This window comes from Amborella trichopoda, chromosome 13 (genome assembly GCF_054954075.1).
Source record: "Amborella trichopoda isolate Santa Cruz 75 chromosome 13, AtrichopodaSantaCruz75HAP2 v2.0, whole genome shotgun sequence".
NCBI classification, from domain to species: domain Eukaryota; kingdom Viridiplantae; phylum Streptophyta; class Magnoliopsida; order Amborellales; family Amborellaceae; genus Amborella; species Amborella trichopoda.
Window position 1 is genome coordinate 6,375,709 of NC_142348.1, and position 22,259 is coordinate 6,397,967.

At 35.2% G+C, this 22,259-nt stretch overlaps 1 protein-coding gene and 1 pseudogene across 4 annotated transcripts; both read right to left on the minus strand.

Annotated features, from left to right (window-relative positions):
- Positions 1 to 5,225: 5,225 nt before the first annotated feature.
- Positions 5,226 to 9,389, minus strand: LOC18423985 (3-ketoacyl-CoA synthase 5). 3 transcript variants are annotated; one of them, XM_020676471.2, is made up of 2 exons: positions 8,571 to 9,389; positions 5,226 to 6,013 (listed from the first exon to the last, which is right to left on the minus strand). In XM_020676471.2, the coding sequence occupies exons 1-2, from the start codon at positions 9,291 to 9,293 to the stop codon at positions 5,462 to 5,464; spliced, it is 1,275 nt and encodes a 424-aa protein (XP_020532130.1). In that variant the 5' UTR covers positions 9,294 to 9,389; the 3' UTR covers positions 5,226 to 5,461. The 3 variants fall into 3 exon arrangements, with proteins under 3 accessions (XP_020532130.1, XP_006828642.2, XP_088710884.1); XM_006828579.4 differs by having other exon boundaries at positions 5,226 to 6,244; XM_088854758.1 differs by lacking the exon at positions 8,571 to 9,389 and adding an exon at positions 7,587 to 8,562 and having other exon boundaries at positions 5,226 to 6,244.
- A 9,296-nt stretch (positions 9,390 to 18,685) lies between these two features.
- Positions 18,686 to 20,433, minus strand: LOC18423983 (3-ketoacyl-CoA synthase 5-like; annotated as a pseudogene). Its single transcript, XR_016046746.1, has 2 exons — positions 19,548 to 20,433; positions 18,686 to 19,340 (listed from the first exon to the last, which is right to left on the minus strand). The product of XR_016046746.1 is annotated as a 3-ketoacyl-CoA synthase 5-like (transcript).
- Between the last annotated feature and the right edge of the window lie 1,826 nt (positions 20,434 to 22,259).

Consider the following 22,259-nt stretch of genomic DNA (forward strand, 5'->3'; position numbering starts at 1 on the left):
TGTGGACAAGGACTTTGAATGGTTCTGATTGAACCAATCTCATCCAACCCCTAAAAATAAATTACGTATTTTATTTTAAATTTTTTAGTTTTGTAACGAGGATCAAATAAAAATAATAAAAAATATTTGTAATAAAAAATATTGATTCAAATAAATTTAGGTGTATTTTGGTTATTGTTTTTGCAAAATAATTTTTATTTAATTTTTTTATGAAAATAAATCTACACCCTAAAATTCAGGTAAATATTTTATTTAAATAAAAATAAAAACTAAATGTTTTGGCAGTTAGACGGAGCCTTATCAATTGAAGCCGCTAGATGGGGCAACCATCCTTTCTACTGAAATCATGGAATTCTCTCTCTCTTCCCGGACAATAAAAAGGAATCAAGCTACATAAGTAAGAAAAAAAAAAAAAAAAAAAACTCTTTGCTTTTCACCGGAATCAGTGTCACATGTACCAATGTCGGATCCGTGAGTCGGGGGATTGGTTTAGAGAATCGACTGAAACGGCAAATTTTGTCCTAAAAGTTTTTCAAAAAATCATTATAAATCTCAAAAAATAGTGTTGTTTTAGTTTATAAAAGAAATTAGCAGTGATGTATTATGTACTATCATTACTTTCTAAAAATAGATAAGTACTGAGACATTGTTTTTCTTTTGGATATCTGAATAATAATTAATATTGTACTATAAATATGAGTAATGACACTATGAGACCCTCCCACACCAATATGGGTAGGACCCCAAAAGATCACCATTAAATTTGACGCGGATCTCTAGAAAACTTATGGACTTGGGTGAATGAGTTTATTGATAACTTTTCTAGAGATCTGTATCAAAATTTAACAGTGATATTTTGAAGTCCTACTCACATGGGTGCAGGAGGGTCTCATGGTATCACTACTCTTATAATATTGCATCAAAATAATTAAAAAATATTAGAAAGCACTTTCAGATTACAAAAAATAATTCCGCCATATAAAGTGAAATTAGTATCACATCAAAGTATCAAACATTTATTAATCTCTTTACTCATCCAATACTTCCCGTACAAAATCTATGCTTCTCCTACCATCCAACTGTCCAATTTTGATCAAAAGATCCACTCATCGTTTGATTTTGGATCCGACGTCTCAAAGTATTGTATTTTTATTTTTTTTATACAAATTGTATGAATATAAAATTTGATACGTGTCATCTTCTCATTGGGGCACACCTATAAAAAAAATATCAAAAATAATTTTTTGATGAAATATATTGACCAAAATATCTTTTGAAACTTTTAAGGGTATTTTGGTCATTTTATTTATTGAAAATATTTTTTTTATATTTTTCGTTAGTGCGAGTTTAATAGAGGATTGGATGTACAAAATTTGGTGTCAAAATAATTTATAGAAAAAAATTAAAAATAAAATAGTATAAAAATGTGACATTGTGTTTGAGACAATCTTAGCCCTCCATTTAGAATGAACGGTTGGATAAAGGGATGTATATAAGTTTTATATTGTAGGGGAACTATAGAAAGCTTGCCCGTAATATTATATACTGAAATTGAAGTGTTGTTTTGTATTTTGTAATGGAAAAAGCTAGCATAGGCTCGCTAGCTCATAGTTACATATGAGCCCAACGGCTCAGATTCAATCTGGGACGATCTGATAGTCACGACTTTATTTCGTATTTTAATTTAAATTTTTTTTCTACAAATTTAAATCACATGAAATTTTAGGTGTCTATTCTTTTCATCAATGCACACCTAATAAAAATATTTAATAAATAATCTATAGTAAATAAATTGATCAAAATACCCCTGATATTTTTGGGGGTATTTTGATCAATTTATTTATTGAAACTTATTTGTTTGATATATTTGTTAGATTCTATTATTTTTTAAGAACACATGCACAAAATTTCAAGTGATTTGGATATGTAGAAAAAAAAATTCAAATTCAAATACGAAACAGAGTTGTAGCCGTTAGATCGTTCCAGATTGAATACAAGCCATTGGGCTCATATGTAGTTGTGAGCTAATAGGTCTACTCCAGCTTTTTCCATTTGTAATTCTTTTACTATACAAATAAGAAGAAATCTAAAAAGTCTTATGATATCATCTAATTTAAAACATCTTATTTACAACTATAAGACAAACTAATACATTACATAATTTATAATGCAAATAAATGAACAGTCGGTTATCAATGCATAACTATTAATTATAATATATAATAAACATGATAAAAAATAATTAAAAATGCTTCCATATGACATGATTGAAGAAAAAAATAAAACCTCTTATGAATTTTAATGCTATGACATTTAAAAAATTAAAAAAATAACTTTACACTAAAAACTGAAAGATAAAAATATAAAATTCAAAAAAAAAAAAAAAAAAAAAACCTCTAGGCAACATTTTTGGCAAAATTTCGAACCTTGCTTAAATGGATTCTAAAATTTCAAATTAAAAAGAAAAACTCCTAAATAATAATTTTAGCTCGAAAAGTTGCTATATAATATGATCCTACAAAAACATAATTGGCAAATTTTCATATAAAATAATTATTAAAATAATTTTTTTATTATAATATTATTATTATTGGCCTAAAAGAGCTTACTCCTCCAAGATAGCATTGTGCAGAAGCATTTAATTTAAGGTGTTAAGGCTTAGACATAGGTACTGGGACGTATAGATGCGACGGCAAGAGGAATTGATCTCACGTCGTAGATTTTGAGGAGAATATAAGTATAAAAGGTCGTGAACCATTATGATCTTCCTGCGTGAGAAGCATGGAGCTCTAAGCCTGATTACCTGATCAATGATGAATCTCCAATTTTTCAAACACAGGACCCTATACCAAGAAACTTCTAAAGGCCTCATCCACCTGATCAATGATGAGTCTCCGATTTTTCAAACACAAAACACTGTACCAAGCAACTTCTAAAGGCCCCATCCACCGATTTTTCAAGCACATGATCCTATACCACCAACTACCTAAGAATGCTCAGAGAACATGCAAAGAAATTCTAAAGGCCTCATCCTCTCTCTGGCCTCAACCCGACCTCGACTTCTCACCATCAATACAATCACATTACATGCTCCAAGACCCTATGCCACCAATTACCTGATACAAGCTCCAAGACACTATACCACCAATTACCTGATCAATGATGAGTTTCCGATTTTTCAAACATAAGACCCTATACCAAGCAACTTTTAAACCCCTCATCCACCTGATCAATGATGAGTCTCCGATTTTTCAAACACTAGACTATATACCAAGCAACTTCTAAAGGCCTCATCCACCAATTTTTCAAACACATGACCCTATACCACCAACTACCTAAGAATGCTCAGAGACCATGTAAAGCAACTTCTAAAGGCCTCATGCTCTCTCTGGCTTCAACCCAACCTCGACTTCTCACCATCAATACAATCACATTACAAGCTGGGGTTGGAGCGACGCAACCTGCTCTGAGGACAACAATCACATTACAAGCTGGGGTTGGAGCGACACAACCGGCTCTGAGGAGAGAATCGACAACATGGCAGCAAGACAACATGGCAGCAAACCAGTAGGTTTCAATGCATAATCAGTGACCAAATAGTGTTGATAAATAGGGCAAAAGAAAATGGGCAGGGAGAAGCCAAAGTGAGGAAAGTCAAGTAAACGTAAACGACAAGAGTGGAAAAGTAGGGAAAACCAAGAAAGGCTAATGGAAAAATTCGTCACAGACACCTTCCAAAGAAACTGTATAAGGCCACAATTATAAGGAATCAAACATAACAACTTTCACATCAGAGCTTTTGAAGACCCATAACTAGGCCAGCTCCATCTTAGGTATTAACCTAAAGGAACCAAATATAGAGAATATTTGGGCCCTTGAGAAAACCCCTAAGACCCCATAAGGATCCAGAACATAGGAACAATATGTCCCTCAAAATCTAAGATATCAAAACAATCGTATATCCTACAATAATAGGCAGTATTAAAAGATGAGTAACTCAATGAAAATCCTTTTTTTTTTTTTCTTAAAACCTGAAACATCCTTATAAAGAGCAATCGATGATACTAAAGATTTAGATAGCTAGGAATTCAATGTTAGATTTGAATTTGCGTAAGCATTTTGTTGCTTTTTTTATGAATTAAGAAGTTTGATTAATTTCATATTTATGTTTTGACAAAAAATTATCCATTATTACTTTAAGGACACTAAGTAAGCCCATAAAATTATTGTTCAATGACTTTGATGCATCTATACAATAACTGCAAATCATAATCCTATATTCTGTCATTTTTACATATCATATTTTTTCACTCTGTTTTTTTTGAGCCATCCAAAATATTTATGATTATATAAGTTGCCTTATTTTTGGGCTATTCTTATTTTTTACCCGACTTTTTCTTCCGACTTTCTAAAATAAAATCGATTTATTACCGATATTTTGGTTTACCGATATATTATTATTCACCAACTTGCTAACTATGGGTGGATGTGGGCACCTGCGCCTACACTTTTAGAAATGCATACAACAATGGAATGTCTTACATTGTGTCTCTTTTTTGGACACATTTCATTTTTGGAATTTGGTGTTTCTTTGTTTATAAAATGCTATTCTTCAACAAATAGTATTTTATTTTGAAAATATTTTATAGTAAAACTGGATTATAAATAAATATAAAAATTATTTTTATTTTCTATTGATGGTGCAAGTGATGCGATCATAAGATCTTGAATAATTACATTAGAACCCAATACAATAGCCATGAGGGTATTACATTTTGATTTAATAAAATACTCAATAGTTTTTAGCCTTTCTCCATGTGACATAACCTTCCATTGGACTAAAAAAAAACTTTGATGAAATTCTACTCATAAAGTGACATTTTTTAGATTAGTTTAATTTAATTTTACTGTGACGCTTTACTATTGTTATGGAATGTTGAATATGTAAATGTTGATGTGAACAACACATAAATTTCAATATATATGTATATATAGACATGTGCATATACGTAGATACTCATATATTAGAGGGACAAACTCTATCCATATAGAATTTGTCATTAAGGACATAGTGACGAGAGAGAAAGAAATTGACATGACATATAGGTGATTCGGCAACGGTGTCTATGTCCACAGAGGGTAAACCAGTATCTCATTCATAGGAATTACTCTCGTTTACTAGATATTATAGAATTATAATGTTTGTTACTTTGGAATCCTAAAAATAAGAAACTCAATATTTTATTGAACACAAGATAGGAAACTCAATATCTGGCTGCTACAACTATCAACAATCCATACGACTTCTTTTTTATCTTCATATTTTTGACACTGTATTTCTATGTAGCATATCCTACAACATCCAATCTTACGAAAAATATAGGATATTATACCTACCTATCCATATACATTACCAATCATATATACTTTCTGTAAAAAGCATATCCACAATATACACTATTTATAATTGCTGGAGCTTGACAACCTCCGGGATATGCACAGGGTATTGGTCGATGCAATCTGCCCATGGCCCGTCTGTCCCCACTTTGATGCTTCTGTTGCACTTCCAAACCGCACTATTGCATTTAAACCCACTCCCAAACGCAATTTGCCAAACCCTGTCTCCCTTTTTCATCCTGCCTTTAGCCTCAATGTAATTCATCTCATACCACAAACTACTCGATGATGTGTTCCCAAACCTGTGAAGTGTCATCCTCGATGCCTCAACATGTTCAGGAGGCAACTGCAAATTCTTTTCCAGTTCATCGATCACTGCTCTCCCTCCAGCGTGTACGCAAAAATGCTCAAAAGCTTGTTTAAAATCAGGAATATAAGGCTTCAACTTTAGGTTAAATATCTTTCGACCAATTAGAGAGAGAAGGAAGAGAAGTTGTTCAGATGCTGGCAAAACGAGGGGTCCCATAGTCGTGATATTCGATTTGAGGGCTTCACCTGCAATAACCATGAGATCTTTGGAGAGAGACATGCCGACATTTTGTTGGAGATCCTCCTCCTGCGAAATACAGCGGTAGGCGCGATCATCAGCGCCACAGTGGGTGCGCACAACATGCACCAAACGGTACTTTGCACGACAGCTCTCGTAGCGGTGGTTAGAGAGCAGGAGAGCTACACCCCCCATCCGAAAGAGACAGTTTGGGAGGAGCATGGACCGCTGGTTGCCGTTGTACCAGTTGGTGGTGAAGATCTCCGTGCTCACCACCATTGCATACGCATTTGCATGCACCTAAATAAACACCGTCATGGTTTTAAAAATCTGTTATAACGGCCTGCGCCATCAAGGGCAGGGATAGGAATTTTAAGTAATCTAGCCCAAAGAAAAAATAATCTATGTAATAACTAAATTGCTTTTGTGGTTGTAGGAGTTGTTCGGTTTATGTAGCATTTAAAGGCCCTATGAGTGCTTGTAAAATGAAATAATATAGTGGAACATGAACTCAGTGGGAGTGTGGTCCTTCGTGGACCATACTAAGCAAACGATATTTGCTGATACCGGACTGTACTTGATGATCTAGGCCAATCGGTTGGAAAACCCAAGGTATCTGGACATAGAGAACAAATCGAGAAGGGTTCTGGGTTATCCCTTGATGAGGTCGGAGCTTATGCCTTGATGAATGAGCCGACAGACTGTGTGACCCTTGTGTGCGATGGTGGGCCTACAAAGATAGGGGCCAAAACCCCATCCATGATCCATCACACGGCATGCATATTGATAGATCGTTCGGGAAAGCCAGATATCCACCTTTTAGGGTGAAGCGTATGTATGTGTGATAAATACCCCTATGTGTCTTAGAACTGTGGTCGCATAAGGTCTTGGTGACCTTGACTCGTCTCTAGGGAAGGACTTGATATACACAGACTGGAATTGCGACCCCTTGACTCATCGACTAGACTTCAGTGACCCGCTAATGAGCCCTTGCTTGGACTGTGGGTCATGGGAAACACTGGGTTGATCTGATAAAGCAAGTGTGGTTCGTAGTCCATAGTTGAAGGTGGAGTACCCCATGATTGTTAATTCAATTCCTAAACCATATGGATTTATTTTCCATCATATTAATTTACTTATGATTGTTTTATGATAAAAATTGCTTTAAAAATATTATTTGAGTTTTTATGAGTCTTTTGATCTTTTATTTATAATTTTTAGACTTATAAAAATAAAGTTATTGATTTTACAAAAATATAAAATTCAAATAATATTTTAGAAATTAATTTGTTAAATATCATGAGGGCTCATAGTGCACATGGGCCCACCATGTACCATGTAGGTGGGGCCCACACGTGCCACACATAGGTGGTACACCCCACCTCTTGGTTGTTTGCTTTGTTGTCAAGTTATTCAAATTTAGAAAAGGTATCTTGTGGTATGTGATCTAATATTAGATATGGGAAAGATTGACCACATTTTATCCTAAATATTGAAAGCATATCTTGACTTGACATATCTTTGAATAGTATGAGAAAAAATATGCTATTTTATGGAATGAATAATATTTAAATAAGATTCAATTTGTTTAAATATATTGATGGGAAAATGGTTTAAGGAAATAGGGATAATGGTTCATTACCTTCCATAATGTTGATGGCCCATCTATAGAATGGATGGCTCAGATCTCTCACTCCACAAGTCACCTTGATCAATGGTCCATCACCTTCCATAATGTTGATGACCCATCTATGGAATGGATGGCTCAGATCTCTCACCCCACAAGTCACCTTGATCAACAGTCCATATTCAATATCAAGAAAGAGGCAAACTATGAGAAACCCTAAACCTAATTTTTCTCTATAAATAGGAGTGCACTCTCTCCCTATTCTCTATAATTTTCTCTCTCCTATGGGTCTCTGTCTTCAACTTTCTCTCTTTAACCCTCTCTCTCCTAAGCGTCTAGAGGGGCACGACCCAACCCTAGGTCTCTCACTTTCTCTATCATACTTTAACGCCCCAACCTTAGGTCTCCCACTTTCTCTATCATGCTTAAAAAATATTAAGAGTTGGAAAATTAGGGGTAAGCCAAGAAAATTTTGGGGGTTAGAGTTTGTAGAGATTTAAGGGTGAATACTCAGTTTGACCGAAATTTGCTTTCTTGGTTCGAGATTGAAGCTAAACTATTGATACCGCACCATCGGATGTTAGTGACTCGGTGTGGGGTGTAATAAGCCTGGTTGAGGTAATCTCCAACACTCTTTTTTTATTTTTTTTGTTTCTTGCTATATTTAATTATATTGGTTTTATATTCCTAAGCATAAAAATTGTGGATATTTTTTTTTGTCTAAAGAAAATTGGTTTAATGACATCAAGGTTTTTAAGATCTTAAATTTGTCAGTTTTATTTTCTTTAAAGCAAGATTTATTGTAATAAGACTACTTGTAAGTAATCTTTGCCAAAAGAAAAGAAAAAGAAAGGAAAATGGGTGACAAGAAGAAATAAAAAATGGGTGAAACTCTTTCCGGAGTTTCAAGAACATTGTCGTATGTGCAGTTATTTTTCTTTACTAACCTACCCTAAGTAAAGAGAAGTTCATATTATGGGGATTTTAGAAGAACCATGCCTGCAATAAATGACGAGCTAGATCGACAGCTAAGGGGTTGGCACTGCATCCCATCCCAGAGAGGTTGAAACTCTTGATGTTGCTCATCATCTTAAACTTCTTGATCACCATGTCTGAGAGGGAAGGAGTCGGCGAAAACACAGTGCAATTCACTATCAAGATATCAACTTCTTCAGGCTTGATCCCCGTGCGTTTAAATAATGCGTCGACGGCAGAGAAGATAACGAGCTCAACATCAGCTCGAGCATCAGCCATGGTCGGGTCTGGCGGTATATAGAAAAGAGAGGGAGTCACGCAGGTCCTTTCTCCCAAACCAGACCGCTCCAGTATTCGAACCTGAAATTTTACACTTTCTGGATCAAAGCAAGGCGAGAGGCTTATGTGCTCTAAAAAGAGAGAGCGTGGTACTCTGCAACTGTCTGGTGGCTTATAACATGTGTAATCAACCAAGTAAATGGGGCGTGGCTTGGAGATAAAGTAGAGACTGGCCATGAAAACAATGAAGAGAGACAAACAAAGTATTTGGACGAGGTCTAAGCGGAGAGAGTCGCACTGGCGAAGGATCTCCTCCGGACCCAATCGGAAAAGCTCAATGGCAGCGGCTGCCATTATAGGGACTAAGAGAAAGGTGAGAAGGTGGTTTACAATGTACTGGTAGCCAAGTTTCACATATTTGTGACTAACTGAGCTCTGGGAATTAGGCATGTTTTGAGAGGCTGGCATGGCCGATTTCCCTTTGGGTTTGTGGGATTCCCTCTGATTTTTCTGGCGATTGTGCTAGCGAACTCTGGCTTTCCGATGTTTATATGAGTCGTTTATGGTATGAGGGGGAAATCGAGGTTGGGATTTAAAGAGGGAGAGTTTTGGAGAGGGAGAGTTTTGGAGAGGGGTGGTGTGATGAATGGGGCAGATGGGGCCATAAATGAAGGCTTGTATCAGCACCCAAAACTGGTAGCTCATTTTGAGTTTTGTTCTTTTCGTTATTCCCATACATAGCATCATTCAGCTCCACTTTTAAAAAATACGGTGTAAAAAGATTTGGCTTATTGCTTACAAAAAGCGTTTCTTGTTGAAAGCTCTATATCTTTTTTCTTTTTTTTTTTAATTTCTATATTATCTGACCTAAAAAATCATGTTATATTTACTTTTCCAAATACGGTTCAAAAGAATTTATTTTTTATTTCTTGCATAAAAAAATTTATTTTTTAAAGTTGTATATCATTTTTCGTTTTTTGAAATTTCTATATTTATCTAACCAAAAGAGTCGTGTTGTTTTTTCTCAAATAATAGATTCCTTGCAAAATAATTTGTTTCCCCAGATATTAGGATTATCCCTGGCTCTTCTAGGGTTTATCTCGTGCAAGACAAACTTTGTCCCAATTATTCTTCTTCAAAGTTGTGCTTTCGTACTAAAGGTGCGGTATTTTTTAAAAAAACTAAATAAATAAAGGTATGCTTTTTGCATTAATATGTTTGCATATTTCAGTAGCTATTGTGGAAAACAACTGTCAAATTCAGATTTTTTTTATTTTGTTTTTAATTTAGATTGTTGAAGTATTGAACTTTTTTTTTTTTTTTTTCTGATTTTTGGAAAGTAATAATAAATTAGGATTTTTCCACATCTTCTCTAATAAATTGATCGAAACATAAAAGATGCTCCACATCAAACCCTCTTGATAATTGATTCCTCCTTCCATACAAGGGATGATTTTGCCAAATGTTTAAAGTGCCATTTTTTTTCTCTTCAATTGGTCACAAGTTTAGCCGCGGTTCCACGTCAAAAAGCACCCCTAAGTTGGTTTTACAAGGTGGCCGCCCTAGACGATAGCAGCAAACATGGTTAGCAAAAGTTCAATGTACCATTACCATATTTGGCATGCTAACCTAACCAGGGATTCTAAAGCGAAACTCTCTTCTTTCGTTATTTCAAAATCTTTTCAACTTCTTATAATCCTCTTCCAATCCCTATTTATAATAAAGACTTTACTTATAGGGAAAATATCCTATTATCTCATATTTTTAACTTCTATATCTCATCAGATCCAATAATTAAAAATCCTTCTAGTAAGCAAAAGGACTCCATCTTTTCTATCTTTCAACCCCTTAAATCTTTTTGACCATATATTATTGACATCAACAACTTATGAAATGACTCTCTCTAAAACTCCATCTCTCTCTCACATCATCGTCTCTCTCTTTTAAAACTCCATCTCTCTCTAAAACCTAAAATCCATCTCCCTCACATCATCGTCTCTCTCTCTCAAAATTTCATCTCTCTCCCTAAAACTCAAACTCCATCTTTCTCTCTTTCTAAAACTCCCCTCTCTCTAAAACCCAAACTCCATATATTTCTCTTTCTAAAACTCCATCTCTCTCTCACACATAAGAAGGTGTGCTCGTGGTCGAGCTCAAGCTCAATCCCTTGGCTGGTAAACTCACTGAAAAGCGAAGAGTGAGAGAGATGGAGTTTGAATAGGGTGTCATTTTAGTATTTGTTTGAGTCAAAACTTTATGGTCAAAGGGGTCCATGGGTTTGTAAGATAGAAAAGAAAGAAACATTTTGCTTACAAGTAATATTTTCAATTCTTGGGTTTCATGAGATATGGAAGTTAAAAATATGGGATAAAGAGATATTTTCCCTTACTTATAATCCATGAAGTCCTAATTCTAATTGAACTACAAGTCCTAATTAAAAAAAATTATAATCTATAATAACATTTTTACCCCTAATAACACAAATAATTTTATAAGTATTCTAGCTATTTTTTTAAATAACTATCAAAATTCTGTAAATATAAAAAAAAAATCATAGAACCCTAAAAAAAATAGAAATACTAAAGAAAAAGGAAAAATTTAGGTGCGAACCATATTGGGAGAGGTCATTTACAAAATGAGATCATATTTATCCCAAATTACAAGAGGCACCCCCCATCATATAGGGTGAGGCACCCCCCTATTATAGAGTTTAGTAAAACAGTTGTCCGGTGTTCGAAATACCCGACAGGTGCCGGGGGCTATTATGTTATTGATGGCCCTCTCTCTTGTTTTCTCTCTCTAACTTCCACTACTTCTGTCTTTCTCCTCTCTCTATCTGCAACTCTCTCTCTCCAAATCTTGGGATCGTAGGGTAACTTTTGCTCTCATTAGTAACTTTCAGTGATTCTCTCTCCCTCTATCTGTCTCTCTCATTATCGCTCCCCTACATTCTTGTTGGGAATTTGTGGAAGCATCGATATAATAATTTGATCGAAAATATCAAAATGATAGGGGTGAAGAAGTGGCAATATCGACTCAATAATATTTCACTATTTCATATAAATAAATTTGATAACAAAGAAATGTTATGGTCTTTAGGGACCATAATCTTCTTTTCTAACTTTCTTTTTCATAAAACCAAACCCCCTGGATTGATTTTTGGTATTAGCATCACCCGTTTTTATAGGTATTTTTACCGCCATACTACTTGGTTCTTGATGGTCTTCTATTCGTCTGCCACAAAGTAACAATGTACACACAATATTTGTGCATGATTTCCTTTGATTGGTGGAGTGACGTAAAATGGCGAAGGACCGTGGGATAGTTCTAGAAAGGGAATGAGAGGCGGTGAAGGGATGAGGCACTGACAAATTACTCTTTCAACATCCCCTCTTAATTTGTCACTCATTAAATCTCGGAACTCGATGAATTTCTCAGTTGAAATTGTCATAGTGAAAATATCTGCAAGCTGGTTATTTGTGTTGATAAATTTTGGCTCGACTTCTCCTTTTTCAGTCAGCTCCCTGATAAAATGATGTCGTATTTCTATATGCTTCGATCGACTGTGAAATACTAGATTTTTTGTCATTGAAATGGCTGACATGTTGTCGTTGAAAATAGCTATAGGGGTATTCTGCTTTTGCGGCAAGTTTGATAAAATTCTTTTGAGCCACACAGCTTCACATGCTGCACTTATTGCTGAGATGTATTCTACCTCTGCTGACGATAGAGCTATAGTATTTTGCTTTGTACCTAGGCAAAATATATAGCCGGAAGTGATTTTTCGATCATCAATAGAACATGCCCAATCACTATCAGAAAATCCAACAAGATTAGTATTATTTTCATAAATATATTTGATACCGTGTTTCTTTATTCTTTGGATATATCTAAATATCCTTTTTGCTGCTGCAAAATGCAATTTTCTTGGTTCATTCATGAACCTGGAACAAATACTGACTGCATGCATAATATCTAGCACTGTATTAGTCAAATAAATTAAAGATCCCACCAAGCTTTGATAAATCGATTCATCAATTTTTTCTGCATCATCATATTTTGACAATTTTTCATTCACTGCCATTGGAGTACTCACTGGCTTGCAATTTGACATTCTGAATCTTTTCAAGAGATCTTCAACATATTTTTCTTGAGAAATAAATATTTCTCCATCTGACTGTTTTATTTGGATTCCAAGAAAATATTTCATAATTTTCAAAGCAGTCATTTCATATTCTTTCATCATAGATTTTTTAAATTCTTCGATCATTCTTTGTCCGTACCAGTATAAATCAAATCATCCACATAAAGGCATATAATTTGGAAGGAATTTCCACTTCCCTTTTTCACATAAAGTGAAGGTTCACTTGGGCTCCTTTCAAATCCATTTTTTTGAAAATATTTATCAATTTGTCTATTCCAACCTCTTGGATCTTGTTTTAATCCATATAACGTCTTTTTCAGTTTATAAACTTTTTCTTCATTTCCTTTTTCAATAAAACCCAATGGTTGTTCAACATAAACTTCTTCTTCAAGTTCTCCATTCAAAACAGCAGATTTTACATCCAACAGAAAAAACCGAAATTTTTAATTGGGCAGCCATGGCCAAAACAGTACGAATGGTTTCCATTCAGGCAACAGGGGCAAAAGTTTTATTAAAATATATTTCAGGTTGCTGTGAATAGCCTTTTGCCACTAGTCGAGCTTTATGCTTTTGCATGGACCAATGTTCATTATATTTGGTTTTGTAAATCCATTTCAAACCAATTATTTCTTTCCCTTTTGGGTGATCTACTAATTCTCATGTATTATTTTTCTTTATATTAGAAATTTCTTCATTCATGGCATTTAACCAAATTTTTTCTTTAGCTGCTTCTTCAAAATTTTGTGGTTCACTAGAAAAGAAAGCAACATCACATGATTAATAAATATCTGAAAGAGACCTTACTTTTCTGAGAGGCGTTTCTGAATCTGAAGAACTTGAACTTGAACTTCCTTGTCTTGGACTTTCTTGCCTTGTACTTGAAGGGCTTGGATCTGGATTACTATTGGAATCGTCATTTTCTAAAATTCTTGTTTCTTGGCTAGAGTTTTCAATCCAGTTCCATTCACTTTTCTCATCAAAGATAACATCTCTGGAAATTATCAATTTATTTGTTTTTGGATGGTAAAGACGATAAACTTTTGAAACTTCACTGTATCCATCAAAGATTTATTTTTCACCTTTTTCATCAAATTTTTCTTTGTCTTGAGCATAAGCAATACATCCAAAAACTCTGGAATAATTTACTTTTGGTTTTCTCTTATACCATGCCTCAAAAGCTGTTTTATTTTGGAGGGATTTTGTAGAAAACCTATTCAAAATATAAACAGCAGTATAAACAGCTTCAACCCAAAATTTATTAGGAAGATTCTTACCTTTCAACATACTCCGAGCCATGTCGACTATTGATCTATTTCTTCTCTCCGCGACTCCATTTTGTTGTGGAGTATAGGTTGTTGTCAACTCTCTTCTGATTCCATTCTTTTTGCTAAAAATCCAAAATTCTTTTGATGTAAACTCTCCTTCTTGATTTGTTCTCAAGGCTTTAATGAAAAACCACGTTGCTTTTCGGCATCAACTTTAAACTGAGTAAAAATTGAAAATGCTTATGATGTTTTAGCCAAGAATTATACCCACATCATTATGCTGTATTCATCAACAATTAATAGAAAATACCTTTTTCTGTTAAAGGTTTTTGAGTTGGTCCACAAATATCAGCATGAACCAATTCCAATGGAGCTCTAGCTCTCCAAGATGATTATGAAAATAGTTATCTGTGTAATTTTCCATAAATACAACTTTCACATATTTTTCTTTCTTCATTTATTGGTGGTAGCCCAATTACCATACATTTCTGATTCATTAATTTCAAACTTTGAAAATTTAAATGCCCAAATCTTAAATGCCACAAGTAAGATTTATCAATATTTTCATAACTCTATGCATAATTTTCACATAACGGCATCACCATAGGAAAAACCTTATTTGGGGTTATTTTTACCTTGGCTATAGTCTGTTTCTTTTTGTATCAAAAATCACACATTCATCTCTATTAAAATTGATTGAATGTCCTTTTTTCATCAATTGACCAACACTTTAAAGATTTTGAGTCAAGCCAGGAACATAAAGAACATCATAAATTAATTTCAAATTACCTCCTTTTGGTTTTACTGCAATTATTCATTTTTCTTCAACATTTTGGAGCTTCTCATCATCGAGCTTGACTTGAGTAGTTACATTTTCATCCATCTCATCAAAACTGCTTCGATTTCTTGTCATATGATTGCTACAACCACTATCCAGACGCCAAATATCATGTGAATTCTGTTGAACATTCATGCATGAATAAAACATATGGCCTATATTATTATTTTTCTGAGAAAAATTTGCTTCATTTTTCTATTGAAACCAACAATCTCTTTGAGAATGATTGGGGTTTCTACATTTTCGACATTTATATTAGCAATCCTTGGATTCACGCCCTGATTTTTTTGCAAATAATACAGTAAGATTCAGATTTACTTTTTCCATTCGAATTTTTGTGGTTATTGAAATTAATTCTTCCTCTTTCTTGGCTTTTAAGAAAAAATTTTCTTCCACAACTTCTTTGATAATTTTGAAATGCCCCCCTTTCTTTATTTTCTTCAATATTTTTCTTTTCTGAAATTGTCATTTTTAACTGAATAGCTTGTTCTAAATTCTGGCTCGAAAATCTGTTCATTCGTTGCTCATGTGCTTCAAGAGACCCACTTAATTCTTGTAATGAAAATTTAGATAAATCTTTTGACTCATCTATGGCAACTACAACATGGTCAAACTTTACAGGGAAGCGTCTCAAAATTTTCTAGACTATTTTTTTATCATGAATATCATCTCCATAACATTTAATCTGATTTATTATTCCAGCAACTCTAGTAATGAAGTTCTAAACGGTTTCACTATCTTTCATCATCAAATTATCAAATTCTCTCCATAAATTTTGAAATTCGATAGAAATCACTTTTTCGGATCCCTAAAATTCAATTTTGAAAATATCCCAAGCTTCTTTTGATTTTGAAGCAATTTTTATTCTAGAAAAGATAGATTTACTTACAGCTTACTGGATGAAGAGAAGGGCTTTCGCATATCTCTTTTTATTTTCCTTGAATTCATTCTGCTTTGCCTGCGACTACGAATCAAGTGTTGCTGCATCTTCTGGTACCGCATAACCTTCTTCAACAATATCCCACAAATCTTGTGAGATAAAGAGAGTCTTCATTTGGAGACTCCATGAGTCGTAATCTTCTCCATCTAAGAAGGGTATTAAATTTTGGGTATAATTTATACCCGAGGTTGATGCCGTTGGTAAAGTGGTTAGGAAGCACGAATCTAAGCTTTGATACCAAATGTTGGGAATTTACGAAAACATCGATATAATAATTTGATTGAAAATAACAAAATAATAGGGGTGAAGAAGTGGCAATATCGCCTCAATGATATTTCACTATTTCCTAGAAATAATTTTGATGACAAACAAATGTTATGGACTTTAGGGATCATAACCTTCTTATTTAACTTTCTTTTTCATACAACGAGACCCCTGGAATGATTTTTGGTATTAGGGTCACCCCGTTTTATAGGTATTTTTACCGCCATACTACTTGGTTCTTGATGGTCTTCTATCGTCTGCCACAAAGTAACAATGTACACTCAATATTTGTGCATGCTTTCCTTTGATTGGTGGAGTGACGTGAAATAGAGAAGGACGGTGGGATAGTTCTATAGAGGGAATGAGAGGCGGTGACAAATTACTCTTTCAACAATTATCTAGCTGAACCACCTTTATCTCGGCTCTAATCCAATCCCTGAGCCATTGTTTGTCAGTTTTAAGTCATTTCTACACTTCATCATCAGGCCATGAAATTTCGCAAGAAAATATTTTAAATGCTTCTTTTCCAATTCTGGTTTTGAGTTCAGAGAGAGAGAGAGAGAGTAAGTAGCCATTGGATTGCTTACAATAAATTTCAATTTAGGGACAGTGTGATCCTAAAATAATGTCTATTCTATGCAGGCCTCATAAACCAGACTGTGAGTGCAGTTTCTTTGTAAGTTTCTACAAACATGGAGATTTGAATGAGAAGAAGAGGAACCGTGTTCTTGACAGTGAGATTAGAATGGTGAAAATTGGCCACGAATGAGAAGAAGAGGAACCGTTTTCTTGACGGTGAGATTAGAGTGGTGAAATTAGCCATATATTTATTCTTCCAAAGCCACGTGTCATGCCAAAAGAAAACAACCAGGCCCATGATAAACACAGCCCTTCTATACGTGTCTCTAAACTATCCAATGCAGCTGTTCGTTCTGAAGTGGGAAGCTCAAGTTCACCGTACTCCTCGAACTGTTTCGACCTGTGGTGTCTTGAAAATAGTTCTACGATTAGGATTTTCTGGTATGATTTCTCGGATGATCCTTTGAGCTTCAGAATTCTGGTTCTTCTGCAATTGAAAACTCTGGTTTTCCATGATGGGACAAAGCGCTTCCTTCATTGCCATTTTCCAGATTGTATTAGGGATTCGGCAAAGGACTGGCCAGATTTTATTGCAGAGATTGTTGGAAACTTGCTCGAGCTTTGCATTCCATGGCACCATCTATTTGCCTATTACAAGGTTAGTGGAGAGAGACGGGTTAGTGTGGACTCCTAACCTTATATATATGGGATGTAAGTTGTGCCCTATTCGAGTCACATATGGAAAAGGTGGCTTACTCTAAAGAAAGAGATTGTGAATATGACGATCACTGTGATGCAAGAACTATGATCTGATGAGCATCCACAAGATCTTCGTATTCAACATGATCTTCCCAAGTTTTATCAAGAATTTGAAAAAAAATCACAATTGAGCTCGAGATCCCAATGTTTTACTTAAAGGTGAGCAAAAAGTATTTTATGAATCGGTTTAGTGAAGAAAAAAAGCTGAGGCACATGGTAGGACTACATCACCAAATAGTTAATTACCTTCAAGCTCGAGGTCGAGCTTCTCCTAACCCCCGAAGAATGATGTAAATAATAATTGAGCTTATCAAAATTTAATCTTCTTTTATTTTAATGGATTAATTTTTGTTTTGTGAATAGGAAGTGCATTGGGCTAAGTTAAGTGGGAGAATTTTGGTGTGTGCACTTTTTGATGATAGGGTAGCAATGGGGTTGGTTAATTTTTAAAGAGATAAATCTTAAGTTTGGTAGGAGTTGTTCTTTTAGGATGCTGTTTTGGAATAGATTAGGAACTAATCTTTTAGGAAGGATTTGAGAAGGCTTATAAAGATTCACATGAGAGAGATAAGGATGAGACATTAAGGCTTCACGTGAGAGAAAATAGGGAGATAGAGATGTAAGTGAGTTTGAGAGAGAGAAAGAGAGAGTGAGTTTATTTTTTGTAGCTTTTTTTTCTTCTAAGTGTATTTAAAGGGAAGAAGTTCATCTTTGTATATGGAGAATTGGATTCAATAAAATGTTGGTCTTGTGAAAAGATCTTTTAGGGCAGATTTCTTTGCAGACCTAAAGAGAGTTGGTCTTGCGAAAAAATCTTTTATTTTACTTATTTTTTCCCTCTATTCTTCCTTGCATCAGTACGCCACAACGGCTTCATGGAGAGCGAGAACAACGCACGAACAAGAGTAAGGAAAGAGGATATCCAAAACAAAAAATAAAATTAGATCCCACAATCACCTGACCAACAATTGTTCACTGGTGATAGATCAGCCTGCCCTGGTAAAATTGCAACAAAATAAATAGAGAAAACGGAAAAAGAAATTGATTAAACCACTATATCATTCATAAGAATTACTCCAATTTACCAGAGATTTATTTTGTCACTTTAAAAAGAAGTCTCATTACAAATATAATCCCATAAAATTAAAAACTCAATATTTTTGTTAACCACGAGATAGAAAACTCGGCTGCTATATCAGTCAACGGTACATGTCTTCTTTTTTTTGTTTCACATTTTTGAGACACACTTGCGTGAATTCTATATAACATATCCTACACCATCCAATATTACCACACAAATATAGGATGCTATTCCTACCCTTCCATATACATTGTCAATTATGTATACTTTCCAAACACCTTCTATAACTGCTGGAGCTTGACAACCTCCGGGATATGCACGGGGTATTGGTCGATGCAATCCGCCCATGGATAGTCAGCCTCGCTTTTCCTTGGGCGTCCTCCCCCTCGAAAACACAGCGGTAGGCGCTATCATCAGCACCACGGTGGGTGCGCACAACATGCACCAAACGGTACTTTGCACGGCAGCTATCGGTGCGGCAGTTCGAGAGCAGGAGGGTGACCCCCCCATCCGGAAGAGACAGTTGGGGATGAGCATGGACCGCTGATTACCAGTGTACCAGTTGGGGGTGAGGATCTCCGTGCTCACCACCACTGCGTATGCATTTGCTTGCACCAGAATAAACACCATCAGGGTTTTAAAAATCTGTTATAATGGCATGCGTCATAAAAGGCAGGTATAAGAATTTTGAGTAATCTAGCCCAAAGAAAAAATAATTCTTTGTAGGAACTGAATTTCTTTTTAGGTTGCAGAAGTTTCAAGTACAATTGATACATGTGTAGTTTTTTTTCTATACTAACCTACCTTAAGTAAAGAGAAGTTCATATTCTTGGGATTTTAGAAGAACCGTGCCTGCAATAAATCACGAGCTAGATTGACCGATATGAGGCTGGCACTGCATCCCATTCCAGAGAGGTTGAAGCTCTTGATGTTGCTCCTCATCTTATACTTGTTGATCACCATGGCCGAGAGAGAAGGTGACGGTGAAAATAGGCCACAATTCACTATCAAGATATCAATATCTTTAGGCTGGATCCCGGTACGTTTAAATAATGCATCCATGGCAGAGAAGATAACAAGCTCAGCCTCAGCTCGAGCATTGGCCATGCTCTGGTCCGGTATGCAGTGGAGACCACGAGGCACGCACGTCGTTTCCCCCAAACCGGAACGCTCCAAAACTCGAACCTGAAACTCTAGACATTGTGGATCTAAGAAGGGAATGAGTCTAGCATGCTTTAGGATGGTAGACAATGGTACTCTGCAACTCTCTGGTGGCTTATAACATGTGTAATCAACCAAGTAAATGGGGCGTGGCTTGGAGATAAAGTAGAGACTGGCCATGAAAACAATGAAAAGAGACCAACACAGTATTTGGATGAGGCCTAAGTGGAGAGAGTGGCACTGGCGAAGGATCTCCTCCAGACCCATGGGTAAAAGCTCAACGGCAGCTGCTGCCATTTTAGGGACCAAGACAAAGGTGAGAAGGAGGTTAACAAGGTACTGGTAACCAAGTTTCACATATTTTAGCTTAACGGAGCTCTGGAAAGTAGGGAGGCAGGCATGGCTGATTTCCCTTTGTGTTTGTGGGATTCCCTCTGGTTTTTCCGGCAATTGTGCCTGACAACACTGGTTTTCCAGTTTTTTTGTAATTCGGTTTTGGGTTTTAAAGGGGAAGAGTTATGGTGAGGGCTGGGTTAATGAATGTAGCAGATGGGGACATAAATGAAGGCTTGTGTCAGCACCGAAAACTGCTAGCTCACCTCCACTTCTCTACTCGATGTTATTATCATACATAGTATCATTCAGCTTGACTTTTCAAAAATACGGCGCAAAACGACTTTTATTGCTTACAACAGTGCTTTTTCTTGAAATCTATAGATCTAAAATTTCTATCTTTATGTAGAAAAAGTATACGAGACCATTTGCTTTGGTGTTCATAATTAATATTGGCTCTTGGATATGAAATTAGATGGCTGTATTTATTTTATTGACCAAGCTTAAAGTCTAAGGCGCTGCAGGATACCTGGAAATGTATTGTCTGTGAAATATTAAACTCTAAGGGACTTGGAAATATATTGTCTATGAAATATATTAATAGCATAATACATTACTACGTACTAAATTACCTGCAAATGAATTGTTACAGTCTGGGTAGTATTTAGATGCAACCTGGGAAATACATTGTTACTGTTTGGCTATGTCTCGAAGAAATACGGGAAATGCATTACCAACATTTACCAGCACCCTATAAACTATCATTTCTTTCTTTTTTGTCACAAAACTCCACTGAAATACGGAATTAAAGTCATCATCCGACCATTCCAAAAATATTTTCTAATAATAACAGCAGCATCATTCCAAAAAGATTTTGTAATAATAACTTGTACAATTCTAAAGTCACCATCACACTATTTCCTATTTATTTTGCATGTCTTTGGCACTTACATGGAATCACATGTCTTCTAACATGATTACACTTTGGTTCTAACATGATACGTGATTGGAATAACATGAGTGGAGTAATATATTTTTGTTGTGATAAGCCTTATTTTTATTTATTTTTTATAGAAGTCTTTCAAATGATAATTATAAATACGCAATAAATTTATGATACCAAAATTCAAAATATTTATCGTACAAGTTAAAAAATAGGAAGAAGTTTGATTAGTAAACTAGAACGTTTGGTAATTGCGGTAGAAAATTTTAAGGCATTGAATGAGACTAAAGAGGGGCTTATCCAGTTATTAGGGTTCAATAGAACCAGTTATTAGGGATCAATAGAGATAAAGGGGGCGGGCTTAGACAGCGAGGGAGCTGCAAACCAGTTATTAGGGCCCAAGCAAGAGGGGGCAGTCTTAGAGACAGAGGGAGCACCTATGTAAATTAGTTATTATGGCTCAAGAAGAGAGAGAAGTAGGGCTTACCAGTGAAGAGAAAGGGTTAAGTTGGTGATTTGTCACCACTTTAGTAAGTTCATGATTTTTCACCCCTTACCGCCCAATCGGTGTGGTGATTTTTGGGAAATCTCAGGTAATCTCTTTCCATTTTCTTACTTTTTAACGTGTACCTAAACCGTGGAAATATCATATTTCCATGTAATCTATTGTCATGTAATAGATTTCGAGGTAAGAAACAGCTCCTAAAAGATATTCTGTCGTGACATACCCAAGCTATCAGATTTCACATCAAATGGTTATCAGTAATTGTGACCTCTGTATCAAGTTACGTGTTCTCATTGTATACAATCTCATCTATCTAACATTTACGTTTTCAAATTTCGGCTCAAAAGAACTTTCCTTTGAAAATGTAAATATAGCTGATTATATCATATAAAGTCACATGGGGCATAAAGTCACCTCCACTTCTCTGCTCGACTTTTCTAACTTAAGTTATTATACTATCTTTCTTTTTCTTCTTTCTTTTTTTTAGAACGCAGACGGTAATTTCATTGAGAGAATAAGAAATATGGCTTACGAATGGATCAAAAAAATCATTTTATTATAGTATCATTTCATCTCCCCTTGATGGGACTCCCACTCTTTCCTCCCCTCCTTTATTCTTCAC